Source organism: Solanum lycopersicum, chromosome 5 (assembly GCF_036512215.1).
Source record: "Solanum lycopersicum chromosome 5, SLM_r2.1".
NCBI lineage: Eukaryota > Viridiplantae > Streptophyta > Magnoliopsida > Solanales > Solanaceae > Solanum > Solanum lycopersicum.
The window spans coordinates 65,607,991-65,625,203 of record NC_090804.1 but is presented as its reverse complement, the minus strand read 5'-3'; the positions used below and the strand labels follow the sequence as shown (position 1 = coordinate 65,625,203).

The following is a 17,213-nucleotide window of genomic DNA, read 5'->3' as shown; positions in this document are numbered from 1 at the left end:
TTTAAATTTATTGAAGTGTTTAACTGATATAATGAAAATAAATTATGATATTTAGATTTTGAAGCGTTCATATAAATTAACACAAATTTCTAGTATATAGACATATCTCAAGTTCTTTATAACTAAAAATACTGAGAGATAAAAAAAACTCAATAGATCACAAAGTTATAAAAGTATCTAGATTAAAAAAATTCAATACATCACACGCTACACTAACAATTAAAAGAAATTGTTTTGGCATTTTTAATTTCAACATGTCAAAACATTAAAATATTTTCTATCACATTTTGAGTGAAAATATCATGATTATGAGTTTAGATTAATTAATATAATCTAAAATATATGTTTATTCCTCAACAGTATAGTGCTTATGAGCAAAGCTTTTTAGTTATTCGTAAAACTTTATCAATTGAGTATGAGATTTTGCCTTTAATTTTCTTTTGCTAATTTGATAAAGGTGTAATAATTTAAGGGTCAAATTGAAAAATCATCGATTTTATTTTATTTTTGCTTGGAATTTAGCCCAATATTTCACATGTCACATTAGCAGCACTAGTAAAAATTTTGTTAAGACATTTTTTATTTGTCATGTCAAAGCATCAAAAGATTATCACCTAAGTGATAAGTGAAATGTCAAATTTGATCATGACTCTCAAGATGATAGAATTTTGATTATTTTTTTTTTGTGTAATGTCCTATTGTATCAATAATTTAAAGGTAGAAAATTTTCCTGATGTTTATAGCAAACAATACGAACTTAATTATCAAGATTAAGAGAATACAAATTTGGCAAGATTAAGAGGTAATTAAGGTGAAAAAATATAGTATAAATTATGATTATGCTAATAGTGTATGTGAATACACATGTCATGTTATCATTTGATAGGTCTCAGACATTAGATACTAGTAAGCTTTTAGTGAATATGAAAACATTACTAAATAGGATACTGATTATTTTAAAAAATCAGTCCGAATATATGCTAGGACGCTTGATTATAGAAGTCATTCATTTCGTAAGAAGACTGGTGGTGCAGTATATGGGAAAGGGGATGACTCACATATGTTAATCGGTCTAAAAAAGCTTATGGTAAAGTCCCAGGAGGTTTTAGAGAGGTGCTTGGAGGCTAAAGGTGTATCTGTAACACACACTAGGTCTATTAAAAACGTGTACGATAGAGTTAAGACCCGAGAAAGAATAGTGGAAGGAGACTCTTGGGTACTTTCCTGTGTTGATGAGGTTGCACCACAAGTCAACCCCTAGCACGTTTTTATTTTCCTTGGTGATATTGTATATCATTTGCGGATAAAATAATTTTGATTGACGTGATTCATAAAGGAGTTAATGTAAGTTGTGTTGAATTTTGAAAAGGTGTGAATGGAAAATGAAGAGTTGCGACTTTTATGAAGAGTTGTGACTTTTATGAAATGTTGCGACTTTTATGAAAAGATGTGATTTTTATGGAAAATTGTGACTTTTATGAAAGGTGACGACCTTTCTGAAAGATTGTGACTTTTCCAAAGGTTTGTGAGCTTTCCGGTAAGGCACAATAAGAACTTTTTCGCACTACCCTTTGTTTTCTATAAATTGAGAAATTTCCTCTCATTTTAATATAGAATTCATGGACTTTTCTTCAACTACTAAATCTAGTATTCTATGTGTACTTTACTGCCGTTGAGTGGTTCGCTGACACTGGAGTTTTTGGTATCTATACTCTGGTGATTAAGATCATTTTACCCTGGGAGGTCATATTCCAAATCAAACCTCGGATACTAGAGGGGAATAATTTCCTTAAGGGGACACTGTGGATTCAGTGGACTTGATCTTTTTCCTATTAAAATTTTTTCAGATTCTGGTATGTGTTTTTACAAATTTTAGATTTGTGAATTAATTTCAGTTCTTCAATTTTTTTCGTTCACTGGTTCATTAAACTTGGTAACTTCATGTTTCTGCAAAGTTTGTTGGAATCAGTAAGATTCTTTAGACACATATTAACAACAATTCTTATTTTAGAAAAATATTTCGTATATTTTTTTAAATTTGTTTCTGATTCTAGTTTCGCTACTAGTTTAAATTTTCTAGTTTTGAAAATGTTCTTAAACTTTGTTGTCTTACAAATTGTTCAAAGTTTGTTCTAAGTATGTATGGAATACAAGATGAACCACAAGTTGTAGGTTTAGATACAGATCATGGAATGTAGAGAGGAGAATATGATCAAAATTGTCCTTTATCTTTAAGTTAAGAGTCAAAGTAATTCTTATCTTTTCACGTGGAACACTAATAGTCTTCCATGTTTCAACAATTGGTGCACTTTTGATATTCTCTAAAATATTCATCTAATTGTTGGGTTTTAGCAAGTGTGAATGGGAAAAGAAAAGAGAAAATATCAAAAGTGAGGGAACTACTTTGGAAAGAAAATGAAAAGTCATTTGCAAAGTGCAAATGAAAAGTCATTTCTTATAAATTTGCAGGTAACGGTAATATTCCGAAAAGTTCTTACTCTTTCCGAAAAGTCGTTACTTTTCGAAAAGTCGTTACTTTTCAAAAAGTAGTTATTTTCCTAACAGACACAATTTTTCGAAAATTTGTTTTTTTTTCAAAAGACACAATTTTCTGGATAAAATGGGTCTGAACAGATTTCACTGAACAGACATGTTCCTTGCTGAAAATGGCTACAAAAGGAAGTCAATTTTTGATTTTTTAATAACTGAAAATTTTTTCCTTCTCTGCATTTATTTTTCTCTCAAATAAAATCAAAGTGTCGATCGACTGAGTCTGTGTGACTTGTTGTTGTTCTTCAGTTCGTTGAAGTTAAAGAAGTTTGAGGTACCGCTATTTCTTTAACAGGTTTAATCCGTTTTATCTTGGGAGAAATTAATCCATAACCTTGGGTACAGTGAGGGGATTAAATTTCTTAAGGACACACAGTAGTTTCTGTGGACTCGGATTTCTTCTATTTTAAATTTTTTCTGCTTCATCTTGTTTCTGTTTCTGTTCATTAACTTCATAAATACAAGTTATTGTAAGAATAACAATCTTAAGAAATTTAACAGTTTCTGTATTTGAAATTTCTGGAGATTAAAACCTTTATGGTTTTCTACTCTGCTTGAATTTTTAAAATTCATTCGATTAACGATTAAAAGAACATAAAAACTTTATCGTTAAATCAGAAACAGTTTGTGTAAAGATTTGTTCTTTACTGTTAGTATTTTAAATACTTAATTTATCTGCCATTTGTGACAGAAAAAAATGACTAATTCAAGTCAAACAAATGCTGGAACAGTAAGTGCTGCAACAACAACGGTTGCACATAATCGTTCAAATGCTGCCTTAGCACTGGCTGAGAAACCTGCAAAGTTTTCTGGAGTCGACTTTAAGAGATGGCAGCAAAAGATGTTCTTCTATCTCACTACGTTGAGTCTGCAGAAGTTCATCAATGAGAATGTTCCTGTTATGTCAAATGAAACTCCGGCTGATGAACGATTCTTGGTAACAGAAGCATGGACACACTCAGATTTTTTGTGTAAAAATTATATTTTGAGTGGTCTGCAAGATGATCTGTACAATGTGTACAACAATGCAAAAACCTCAAAAGAACTCTAGGATGCTTTAAAAAAGAAGTACAAAACAGAAGATGCCGGAATGAAGAAATTCATTGTGGCAAAATTTATGGACTTTAAGATGATAGACAGTAAGACTGTCGTCACCCAAGTTCAAGAATTGCAGGTCATAATCCATGATCTCCTTGCTGAAGGTATAAATTTATTTAATGCCTATGTTAGAAATATTAAGTTTTCCCTTAATACTCACATAACCTTTAATGTAGGATTAATTGTGAATGATGTTTTTCAAGTGGCTGCAATTATTGAAAAGTTACCTCCATTGTGGAAAGACTTTAAAAACTACTTGAAACACAAACGCAAGGAGATGACTATTGAAGATCTCATAGTAAGGTTGAGAATCGAAGAGGATAATAAGGCTGCAGAAAAGAGGTCACGTGGTAATTCAGCAATATCTGGAGTAAATTTTGTTGAAGAAGATTCCACAAAATTAAAGAAAAGAAAGAAAGCATCTGGTCCAAAAAGCAATCCTCCTAAGAAGAAATTCAATGGAAACTGTTTTAATTGTGGTAAACATGGTCATAGGGCTAATGAATGCCGGGGTCCTAAGAAAGACAAGAAAAAGAAGGATCAAGCAAACTTGGCTGAATCCAAAGGAGAAATGGACGATCTCTGTGCAATGCTTTCAGAATGTAACTTGGTTGGAAATCCAAGAGAATGGTGGATAGATTCTGATGCCTCATGCCATGTTTGTGCCAACAAAGAATTATTTTCATCATATACTCCAGCACTTACAGATGAAAAATTGTTTATGGCAAACTCCGCTGTTGCAAAGGTGGAAGGAACTGGCAAAGTCCCATTAAAGATGACATCAGGCAAGGTGGTGACTTTGAATAGGGTCTCATATGTTCCAGAATTGAGAAAAAATTTAGTTTCAATTCCAGTTCTGACCAAGAATGGATTTAAATGTGTATTTGTTTCTGATAAAGTAGTAGTAAGCAAAAATGATATGTATGTAGGAAAAGACTACTTTAGTGATGACCTTTTCAAACTCAATGTAATTGCAGTTGATATGAATAAAGATTTTGCTTCTTCTTACTTGCTTGAGTCTAAATGTTTATGGCATGAACGTTTGGGACACGTTAATAACAAAACCTTGCGAAAATTGATTAACTTAAATATTTTGCCAAAATTTGAGTGCAATAAATCAAAATGTCAAATTTGTGTTGAATCTAAGTATGCTAAGCATTTATAAATCTGTTGAAAGGAATTCAAATCCTTTAGAATTGATTCACACTGATATTTGTGACATGAAGTCAACACCATCACGTGGTGGGAAAAAGTATTTCATAACTTTTATTGACGATTGCACTAGATATTGTTATGTCTATTTGCTAAATAGTAAGGATGAAGCAATAGATGCATTTAGGCAATATAAAACTGAAATTGAAAATCAGTTAGATAAAAAGATCAAAATGATCAGAAGTGATAGAGGTGGAGAATATGAATCTCCATTTGCAGAAATATATTTAGAAAATGGAATAATCCGTCAAACTACTGCTCCCTACACTCCTCAGTCTAATGGAATTGTAGAAAGAAAAAATCGAACTTTAAAAGAAATGATGAATGCATTACTTATAAGTTCAGGTTTACCATAGAACTTGTGGGGGGAAGCTATCCTTACAGCAAATCAGATACTTAATAGAGTGCATCACTCAAAGACAAATGTAATTCCATATGAGAAATGGAAAGGTAGAAAACCCAATTTGAAATATTTCAAAGTGTGGGGGTGTCTAGCCAAAGTCCAAGTTCCTATACCTAAGAGGGTAAAAATAGGACCTAAGACTATGGATTGTGTATTCATTGGATATGCCACAAATAGTAAGGCATGTCGTTTTTTGGTTCATAAGTCAGAACATCCGGATATTCATGATAATACGGTAATGGAATCAGATAGTACTGAATTTTTTTAACATATCTATCCGTATAAAACTAGACTTGAGTCATCTAGTGGGGGATCTAAACAACCCAGAGAAGAACCAAAAGAGAATGAACAAAATGAAGAAAGTCCAAGACGCAGTAAACGTCAAAACACATCTACTTCATTTGGATCAGATTTTGTAACATTTCTTTTTGAAAGTGAGCCTCAAAAATTCAAGGAAGCAATGTTGTCTAGCGACTCAACCTTTTGGAAGGAGACTGTTAATAGTGAAATTGAATAAATCTTAAGTAATCATACTTGGGAGTTGGTTGATCTTCCTCCAGGGAACAAACCGTTGGGTTCAAAATGGATCTTTAAAAGGAAGATGAAAGACGATGGAACTATTGACAAATATAAAGCAAGACTTGTTGTCAAAGGTTTTAGACAAAAAGAAGGTCTTGATTATTTTGACACATATTCGCCAGTGACTAGGATTACATCAATTCGGATGTTAATTGCACTAGCTGCAGTATACGGTCTTGAAATTCATCAAATGGATGTGAAAACAGCCTTCTTAAATGGAGAGCTTGAAGAGGAAATTTACATAAAACAACCTGAGGGTTTTGTAGTTCCTGGTAAAGAAAAAAAGTGTGCAAACTTATCAAGTCACTTTATGGGCTAAAACAAGCACCAAAACAATGACATACAAAGTTTGATCAAACCATGTTGGCAAATGGATTTAAGATCAATGAATGTGATAAATGTGTTTACATTAAAGATACTCCAAATCAGGAAGTTATTTTATGCCTATATGTAGATGATATGCTTATAATGAGCAAAGACATTGCTAATATAAAAGCTACAAAGCGTATGCTTGCTAGTAAGTTTGATATGAAAGATTTAGGAGTTGCTGATGTGATATTAGGAATTAAAATTCTTAAAACTCCTAACGGTCTAGCATTGTCTCAAACTCATTATATTCAAAAGATACTTGAAAAAATTCAAATTTTTGAATTTTAAAAGGGCAAAGACTCCAATTGATGTAAATCTTCATCTTGCAAAGAATAAAGGCGAAGGTCAGTCTCAATTGGACTATGCTAGCGTATTGGGAAGCTTAATGTATGTCATGAATTGTACATGACCAGACATAGCTTGCGCTATCAGTAAACTGAGTCGATACACAAGTAATCCTAATAATAATCATTGGTTAGCAATGAAGAGAGTTTTGGGATACTTAGATGACACTCAAAACTATGCTTTACATTACAACAGATATCCAGCCGTTCTTGAATGATATAGTGATGCAAATTGGATTGTTGGGTCAACTGAAACAAAATCCACAAGTGGATACGTTTTTACTATTAGCGGAGGAGCAATATCTTGGAAATCATCCAAACAAACATGTATAGCTCGCTCTACAATGGAGTCGAATTCATTGCTTTAGACAAGGCAGGTGAAGAAGTTGAATGGCTCCGAAATTTCTTAGAAGATATTCCATTTTGGACCAAACCAATGGCCCCTATATGCATACATTGTGATAGTCAAGCTGCAATAGGAAGGGCTGGAAGCATTATGTATAACGGCAAGTCTCGTCACATAAGACGAAGACATAACTCTGTGAGACAACTACTCTCTAGTGGAATTATCACAATTGACTATGTGAAGTCAAAAGATAATGTGTCGGATCCACTTACAAAAGGCCTAAATAGAGAGGGAGTTAAGAAATCATCGACGGGAATGGGACTATGGCCGAGAACAAGTCATCGTGGCGGTAACTCTACCTAGAAGACTGGAGATCCCAAGATCTAGGTTCAAGGAGATAAAACAAAGTCATTGATGACGGTTCAACATTGTCAAAGGAAAAATAAAATAAAATATTATTATTATTTTATGATCCATTCTCATGATGAGACAATGTTTAGTAACTAGGATAAAGACATAAAGACTTTTTAATGGTTTCTAAGTTTGATACAAGGAATATCAAATGGTGTATCTATGGGATAACACATTTAGAAATCACCTATGTAAGTGTAAAGTGTAAGCCGCTTCAAGGAGAGTCCGGTAAGGCCAGTTCTTTAAGCACTTACTATCCAAGATGTGTTCATGGCTGAAACGAACAAAACAATGAGAACTAAGAACGGTTCAAGGGTTGATTGTGTGACATATGTTGTCTAGGTATACACCAAAGCTCGACGGTTCAAAGATATCAAATCTACTGATTGACCGAGTATATCCGATATATGTTCACTATGGAAAGTTTAAAGGGAAACCTACTTATCCAGATGCGATTAACCTTTACCTACAAGACACAGAAGTTTTTTCATGCATATGTTTTAACAATAGCCTTCCCCATTCATGTGGGGGATTGTTGGGTTTTAGCAAGTGTGAATGGGAAAAGAAAAGAGAAAATATCAAAAGTGAGGGAACTACTTTGGAGAGAAAATGAAAAGTCATTTGCAAAGTGCAAATGAAAAGTCATTTCTTATAAATTTGCAGGTAACGGTAACATTCCGAAAAGTTGTTACTCTTTCCGAAAAGTCGTTACTTTCCAAAAAGTAGTTATTTTTCTAACAGACACAATTTTTCGAAAAGTTGTTATTTTTTTTTCAAAAGACACAACTTTCTGGATAAAATGGGTCTGAACAGATTTCACTGAACAGACATGTTCCTTGCTGAAAATGGCTACAAAAGGAAGTCAATTTTTGATTTTTTAATAACTGAAAATTTTTTCCTTCTCTGCATTTATTTTTCTCTCAAATAAAATCAAAGTGTCGATCGACTGAGTCTGTGTGACTTGTTGTTGTTCTTCAGTTCGTTGAAGTTAAAGAAGTTTGAGGTACCGCTATTTCTTTAACAGGTTTAATCCGTTTTATCTTGGGAGAAATTAATCCATAACCTTGGGTACAGTGAGGGGATTAAATTTCTTAAGGACACACAGTAGTTTCTGTGGACTCGGATTTCTTCTATTTTAAATTTTTTCTGCTTCATCTTGTTTCTGTTTCTGTTCATTAACTTCATAAATACAAGTTATTGTAAGAATAAGGGATAATGTCCAAGTACCCCCTCAACCTATGCCCGAAATCTCAGAGACACACTTATACTATACTAAGGTCCTATTACCCCCCTGAACTTATTTTATTAATAATTTTTTACCCCTTTTTAGCTTACGTGGAACTATTTTGTGGGCCCAACGATGGTTGACTTTTTTTTTCGAACTAGTGTCACGTAGGCTAAAAAGGGGTAGAAAAATACATATAAAATAAGTTCAGGGGGGTAATAGGACCTTAGTATAGTATAAGTCTGTCTCTGAGATTTCGGGTATAGGTTGAGGGGGTACTTGGGTATTTTCCCTAAGAATAACACTAATTTGCTATTGTTTTTCATTTATTTATTGGTGTAGTTTTTGTGAAGATCTAGTTCTTCTTTTAGTGTAATTCTAGTGTTGTTTTAATGCTAATCTAGTGCAACTATTTAGGTGCAATTTTGGGGTTATTTTTAGTGTTGTTTTTGTGCAATTTTAGTGTTGTGCTTTTCTGTGTCCACTCTATCCTCCTCACACCTCACTATATGAGAATACACCATTAAAACGACAAATCATCTACCTCACCTTGTTGTCGTTATTTCTATTTGAAAGGAAATAAGATTCCCAAAAGAAAAAAAAGGCGAAAAAGAAGACACGCTGATGAATCTGCACCATTAAAACTACATGCCTTACACGTAACACTAATGTGGTAAGCCATGGCGACGTGGTAGAATTAGAGAAGAGAGATTTGAAACCAAACTTCCTATATATACCTAAACTTTTTAGCAACAATTCACTCGCAATGCCTCAAAAGCCAATAAATGGTATTCTTATGCCGTCATTGCTATCCATTTTTCTCTCTTAGCATTTCTCCCTCTTTCTTTTTCTTCAAACAAAACCTCTTAAATTTCAACCCTCCACTAATCAATGGTGAGATTTTACCTTAAATTTTATTTTGTGAATTTGGTAAAATTTAATTGTGTATGTTGTTTATAGATTTTTAGAATTACTTTTTTCTTGTGATTTTTTCTAATATTGTTAGAACATACCATTCCTTTTTCATTTGCCTCTAGTTAAGCTTTTTATATATATCTCAATTTAATATTTTCATAAATTAACTAAAAAAAATTTCTTGTTGTTGGTTTCGTCTCTTTTGAATTTCCTTTTTTTTTTTAATCAAAACTATTGAACTTTGTGATTTTAACTTTAAAAGAATTTTGTTTCATGTATTTTTTATTTTTTAAGGGAAAAGACACAAGTGCTCCCTAGACTATCACCAAAATCGCACAGAGACACACCTTAACTAAAGTAAGGTTCTATTACTCCCCTAATTCATTTTTTTTTTGTAATTTTATACATCTTTTGACTTATGTGGCACACGACGTGACTCCACACAATTGAAGCGCATAAGAGATGTCTGGATGCCACATATGTCAAAATAATGTACAAAAAAAAAGAGTTAGGGGAGTAATAGGACCTTATATAGTATAAATGTGTTTCTGCAATTTCAGACAGAGATTGAGGAGGGTACTTATACATTTTCCCTTTTTCATTTATAAAAATAGCACAATCCATTTTTCGATGATAAACACAAATAAATTTTTTACTTGAAATCCAAAATAGCATGGCCAAAAGATTATTTACAAAATAAATTATTTTTAACTTTTGTAAATATTAAATTAGTTTTTCATTGAAAAGACAAACCTAGACGATGTTTGTACTAAAATTCAAGTTTTGACTCTCTCATCTTTTAGGTATTTGGAACTCAAAATTCAGCAGCTCGAACATTATACTTTCATTCATGCTGGTAGATACACCAAGGGGGATAAAATGGAATTACAAAAAGTTTTCCATTTCTATGACTTGGACTCGACACCTCTGGTTAATAGTGGAAGAGATTTTAATATCCTTCCACACCCTTTGCTGGTAAGTTCTAATATCTCGGTTGATTTATATTTTATCAATTTGATATAAGTTGTTTTATTTTTTCCTTCACATATTTGTTTTATTAATTTTTCTACGATTTATATGTTCATATCTAAATTATCTAAAAATAAATAAATCCAAAATATATGTTTCTTAACAGTGGGCTTTTTAAGGGTTCCCAATCATAAGTCAATTCATATATTTTTTGGCCCAATTTATTTTTAAATGCAGAAAACATATAAAACTCCATTATAAACTTATAACCATAAATTACTCTTTATCAAACAAAATTTTGCTATCGACAAAGTTTATGGAATCTCCATTAGTTATAGAAGTAAATGTTGATCATTATTAGGAAGTATGTTATTGTTATTATTATTATTATTATTGTTATTATTATGCCTTCAAATAGAAGGAACCAAAATTACTAAATGATATACAATTAATAATTTGTTAAATTTGTAAAGTTTCAGGAAAATAAAAAGCGTATATTCTAGTTAATTAAAAGCTAAATCTGTTTAATGATATATTGCAAGGATCAAAACAAAAATTATCGATATTTTGACGATTAGAACCATCAATATCATTTCCCCTTTTTTTTTAATCAATAGGAACAAATGGCAAAATTTGTTCAAAAAAATTGTATGACGTAATTTTCATTTTTGTTCATAGTTTTCCAAATTTAACCGCTGAATAGTTGTTACCTCACCTAAATTTGTTTGTATATTATCATCGGTTCAGGGTCCACATAATTTTCTAACTCTCTTCTTCAGAATTTATCCTATTTTAGAATAATATTTTTAATCATATTGACATAATAAAAATTGCAGCTCAATAATAACTTTATTTTTAATCATATTAAAAAATGTTAAATAATATACATAGTAGATGTCGAAACTTGTTCCTCTGTTTTGTTAATGAGATGAGGTTTTTTGATGGTGCAGAGTTTACATGGAGAAGTGATGAATAACCCGCTTATTACTACTCCATGTGCTCATAACTTCAGCAAGGCATGTTTGCAGGTCAATCCTTTACAAGACAGATATCTTAATGACTTCATGGGACTCCAAAACCTGATCATTACTAACAAGCCTTTCCTTTCTTCATAAAGGAAGAGAATCGGAAAGCTTTGATGCGAGGAAAGTCAGTCTATAAAGACAGACTAATTCTCAAAAAAGACTTTTTTCGAATTTTTTCTGGATTTTGATGAATGTGATTGAATCTCTCAAGCCCCAAATTGAGGAAGAAAATGCAGCTACAGCTGATGAAGAAGAAGGTGCAATATAATAGATTGCCCTAGTTATTACATTTCTAATATTCTATTCTTTAAATTTCATGGTTTTGATATTTCGAATTGGATTCTTATTTTTTATGACCGTGGATACCTACCGCCAACAACAGGTATTACTACCATACTAGATAAATCTATCCACGAGCTTGGGGTAGAGCTCAATGCTTTAAAATGTTAATATATCAAATGGAAATAATAGTGAATATATTATTTTTAATTGTTAAGGAAGAAGAGCCTACAAACAAATACCTCGAGAAAGTAGAGAGGTTTTTGATAGATATAACCAACAATTAAAAATGAGGTTGTAGCGACAAGATGATAAGATAACCGAAGCTAAAGGAACATGGGAGTAAAATAAATCTAAAAAGAACGATACTAAAATATAGAGAAAGAAAACGAATACACTCGACTACCTACTAATACACATGCAATCTAAAATCAATGTATTGGATTGGAACATAAGTTCTTGGAAAGAAAAAAATGGTTTAAGGAAAAAGCTTATACCATAGAAAAAATTGAATAAAATGTCTGTGCAACATATACACAAGAAAGCGCACATACATATCACCATTTGTTTGATTTCGTATGGAAGTATGAACCTTGTGATCTTAAACATGTCTATGGCTATAAAATAATGCTATTAAAAGACGAATAAAATGTTTATGTTATCAAGATATTAAAAAATGTCATTCTTTTTTTAAAAAATATAGAAAAGAAGAGAGCATGTTATTAACCTTCGTATGACAAAACTCACTGTATATACTCTCAAGACTTGACAACCACAATTCTATCTCAAAGTATCCACATTCTAAGTTAATGCTAGCTTCCTACGACAAGATGCTCTTCCCGCTTAACAAATAGCTAAAATCAAATGATAATACAGCAACCCTTACGCGCACTACAACACGAAAAACTTAGTCCATTACTGCTTACACGACTCAAACAGTAAGCATTTAATATCATCTCTTCTTACTCCCTAAGCTTTTCTTCTTACCCAGTTTGATGAGCTAAATTACCTCTCTTGGTGCTGAAATCTAGTTCTAAAGAAAAGTAAAGCCGACAAGGTTAAATTTAATACAACTATATGAGGATAAGAAAATTTCTCAACACTCGGCCCAGAACAGGATTGCCCATTGCACTACAAGAATCTTTTTCCTGTCACAAGACATCATCAGAATCAAATAACAAAGAAATAATCCAGAGACATGTGAACATAATAGTCATACTATCAAGTCACATACCCTGAGGACCTTCACATCTTGAAGATGTACCTTCTGGAGAGAAATAGCAAAGGCAAGCATCAGGCTGCTGTCTGAATGTTATCTCATAGTTATATTAGTTATAAAAACTAAGAGAGAAAACCAGTATAGCAAAGAAAACAAAAATTGAAAAGTAGTGAATGTCAGTCGAGGAAAAAAACACAACACAAGCTGTTAGTGATCAGTCGTCAAGAAAATCCAACAGCATAATTCAACAAGTTTGAAATCATATGCTAGGCAGCTATGACAAAAGACGAATGTTCGGCATTATTAATATCCATATGGCACCTAATTAGCCGCTCCAACACATGAGGAATGGACTGAACTCCTCATCTCTCTGCAAATATCATAATAGTACAGCACGGTTAAAGAAACAAGACATGGCAAGAGGTAAGAAATCATGTGAAGTGCTCCAACAAATCAGCCTGTCAAAACATGGCAACAAGGAGAAACGTTAAGACCAAATTAAAATAAAGCTTTAAAAAGAAAAAAAGAAATCTCTAAAGAAGTAAAATTCCAACAAGTGGAACATAAGGACCAAATTCTAGACATATATACTTGCCAGGTAGAAGTAGAACAAATGAAAATGGCTGACAAATTTGTTTACCTACACTCTAATTCCTCCTCGCCACTCTTTTTTCTTTCTTGGGGAAGTTAGTGTAAATGGAAGAAACAGTGAGTTATCATCAGTTATGAGTTTGTGTATAATAAGACATGATTCTCCTTCAGCCCCAGGTATCATAAGATCGCAAAATGTCCAAGGGTAAGTGTGACTGTGACAGTGTGAGTATGAGTGTATACATAAGGCATGAAAAGTGCAAACCAAGATTGTACACCAAAACAAAAAGTTACAACTGTAACATTTCCATACCATGTACTACAAGCAAATACAAAGTTACCTGCATCATCATTTCATCTCCGACATGAACTTTTCATACTCTGCATCTGTACCATATGGAGGTTTCTCTGCAGATGGAGGAGGTGGAGGTGGAGATGCAGGTTCTGGTGGATTTGAGGCCCAAGGAACATTGCTCATACTCTGTGAATGATCTATACTGGACTGTGTTGCAGTTGGAGGAATAGGAGGTGGTGGTGTCATGCCATAATAAGAAGGATAACAGTATGAAGATGTTGGATATGCAGGTTGGGTATGGGGTGGCATTGCAGCGACGGAATTGCCATAGGCATAACTAGGAAGAGATTGAACAGGAGCACTATTATGAGATTGCACTCCGGGAGGATAACTTTGTTGTGTCTCACCAGAAGATGTATAATTTTGCTGGTTTTCGCCAGAAGAAACTGTCTGAGTAGGGACACCGGAAGATGGTGTTGGCATTGGTGGAGGATACTGTGCACCATATGGAGGTACAAATTGACCTGGAGGAGGAGGATACATGGTTGATCCAGGAGGCGGGTAAGAGGCATATGGTGGAGGCACAGGTGGTCCCCAAGGAACTGGAGTCCCAGCATAGCCACGCGGGGGACCAATGGGACCACCCGTTGCATACTGCTGAGACGGATAGACTCCGGATGCCTGATTAGGAACAGGATATGGGGGCATTGCTGGAGCAGGAGGGCTTGGAGGCACAGCAGGCTGAGGGGGTTTGCCGGCTACTCTCACAGCAATAGTTCTCCCATCAAGACAATGACCATTCATGCCAACAGTAGCACTATTAGCTTGTTGAACATCTGCATACTTAACAAAACCATAACCTTTACTCAGACCACTGAGACGATCCTTTATAACTTTAGCCATTACGATAGTACCAAAGGGAGAGAATAAATTGATCAACCCATCGTCATCTAGAGTAGGAGGAAGATAACCAATATACAAGTTTGTCTCGTCAAATTCTTTTGGCTTCATTATATTTGACCCTAATCCAGGGTGTGAAGTGGTACCACCACCACTTGCACTATTACTGCTGGCCCAAGGAGGATTACTGCCTGTGCTTCCGGGACCAAGAGCAAGAGTTGCTGCATTCTGCTTAAGTGATGATTCAGGAACTGTCCCTCCCAATTCCGCCAAGAAGTTCTGATACTCATCATCCATTTTCTTTCCAGTAGTATTTTTCACTGGACAATCTATAGTGGGATGTCCTCCATCACCACATATTTTGCAAAGCACATCACTTTTAAATGTGGTGGTGCGAGAAGGACAAGCATATTGCCTATGACCTGGTTCACCACAAAGCCTACAAAACTCTTCATCTCTAATTGTTCCATTCAACGCAGCAAGTTCCTTGAGCTGCTGCCTCTTATGCTCATTAAGTACTTCATCGACAGGCTGCAAAAGCTTCTCCAACATAGCTGCAGCAGCCTCAAGTGACTCCTGAGTATCAGCTTCGACTAGGACATGTAAATCCTCATTCTCTGAGGGATCATGTTTCAAATTCCCTTTCTGTTGGAACCTCCCTTCTTTAATGGACCCTTTCCCTCGAATTACAATCTTTGCTCCAGTCTCCTTTTCCATTCTCTTCTGAGTATTCCCTCTGGGTCCAATTATAAGGCCGATAAAATTATAACCGGGGTACTCCTTCATTGGAATGTAAAGCTTTTTATGAAGCTTAGGAGGCCTATAATCTGCTGGTGGCTTAAAAGCTGGATTTTTCTTTATTATCTGTGATATAATCTCTTGTCTTTCTCTATTTAGTTTTTCTCGAGCACGATACTCCCTGGTATTTATACGTACACCCATATTATCATATATAGGTTCAGGCGAAGGGGATCGAGCTCCTTCAGGTCTATCATCTAAAGGCATACCAGATTGCAGTTTCCTACTAATTTCAAGTAATCTACTGTTAAGAGCTTGTACTTCAGGGTCAAATTCAATACCTCCAGCGAAATCCTTCATGAAATCAGGTAACTGAATCACTGGCTTGGGCTCATCATCTGCCCACCTCGATTTCCTCTTCCGTCCAGCTCCAGTGCCATCATTGCTCGAATCAGTCGGGGGTGGGTCCCATCGGCTTCTCCTCCTTCTTCTACTGGAAGTTTCTTCTTCACCACCTGACTCGGCACCACCGCTATGACTGCTAATCAACCCATTACCCGACAACAATGGCTGATTCGAATTCAAATCTGACATTTTGTTTTGAGCTGAATTATCACAAACACCTGGTGGGGGATCTTGACCTAGGGTTTGTGAAGGGTTTTGACAGTACAAATCTGAAGAACTTTGATACGAATTTAGGGTTTGTGATGGTTCTTGAACTGGATGTGATTGGGAATCCATTGAAGATTTTCGAACAAAACTGGGATGAATGAATTTTGTATATAGAAGACGAATTGTGTTTGTGTGCGTCTGTATACTCCGGTTTGGATATGATAAGCTGGGCTTAAACCAATTGGGCCAACTTTTTCGAGTTCTAGATAATAAATTATAATTTTTGATATGTTAGGAAAATGAAAAATACATCCTAAATTTTTTATTGAATTTTTTATTTATTTAACTCAAAAAAAGAAAAATTTTAACACGTAAAAATGGAGGGAGGAAGTATTAAAATCATTTCAATCAAGTGATAACAATTACCTCATTAACCACTAATATCATTTACCATTTTCTCAGTCTCATTTTATATATTATTTATGATCTTTAATTTGACTTAAATTATATTTATAAAATTTCATCTTAAATATATAACAAAAGATTATTTTAAATTTAGTTGTGATACGACGAAATAGAAACAAAGACAAGGAATAAGTTAGTAAAAACTACATAAAACTCAAAACATGTTCACCTCTCATCTAAAGTAATTAAAGAAATATTTCTTCTCTACAAAAAAATAATATCCTTTATTCATTAAGGCTGATAATTTTAATTTAACTGATATATCAATATCATATGATGTATTGGTATCATTAAGGCTAATAACTTTATTTAACTTAACTAAATCAATACATTTATACTGTATTAGTATCTTGATTTGAAATTACTCATTAGTGTCGTTTGGTTGGGAATTAGTTATCCTAGAAGCAACTATCCCTGGGTTAGTTATTATAAGATAACTTATCCTACCATATATATGAGTTAACTTATTCCGTGACTATGTCATAAATGGTCAGATAAGTTATCTCAAATATGTCAACCAAACAAGACATCTAAATTTTATCGTAGGACTACTTATGTTATCTCTTACACCAAACAGTCGTATATTATTGTGGTACCATTGACAAATAAATAAGTCTGAACAAGAAACTTTAATGATACCAATATTGTATATATATTATATTGAAAGA

General features: G+C 33.7%; 1 protein-coding gene and 1 long non-coding RNA gene across 3 annotated transcripts; one reads left to right on the top strand and one right to left on the bottom strand.

The window, feature by feature from the left end:
* The first annotated feature begins 9,280 nt into the window (after window positions 1-9,280).
* LOC104647578 (uncharacterized) lies at window positions 9,281-15,710 on the top strand. Of its 2 annotated transcripts, XR_011220965.1 has the most exons (4): window positions 9,281-9,431; window positions 9,747-9,809; window positions 10,256-10,427; window positions 11,372-15,710. It is a non-coding gene; the product is annotated as an uncharacterized lncRNA (long non-coding RNA). The 2 variants fall into 2 exon arrangements; XR_741660.4 differs by lacking the exon at window positions 9,747-9,809 and having other exon boundaries at window positions 9,288-9,431.
* On the bottom strand, window positions 12,959-16,368 carry LOC101245847 (splicing factor-like protein 1). The gene is made up of 2 exons (XM_010323157.4): window positions 13,877-16,368; window positions 12,959-13,402 (listed from the first exon to the last, which is right to left on the bottom strand). Exon 1 carries the CDS (start codon window positions 16,207-16,209, stop codon window positions 13,885-13,887), a length of 2,325 nt encoding a protein of 774 aa, XP_010321459.2. The 5' UTR covers window positions 16,210-16,368; the 3' UTR covers window positions 12,959-13,402; window positions 13,877-13,884.
* Between the last annotated feature and the right edge of the window lie 845 nt (window positions 16,369-17,213).

Bases quoted from the DNA above. Each gene is read 5' to 3' on its own strand.
- LOC101245847 (XM_010323157.4), bottom strand. From the start codon at position 16,209: ATGGATTCCCAATCACATCCAGTTCAAGAACCATCACAAACCCTAAAT.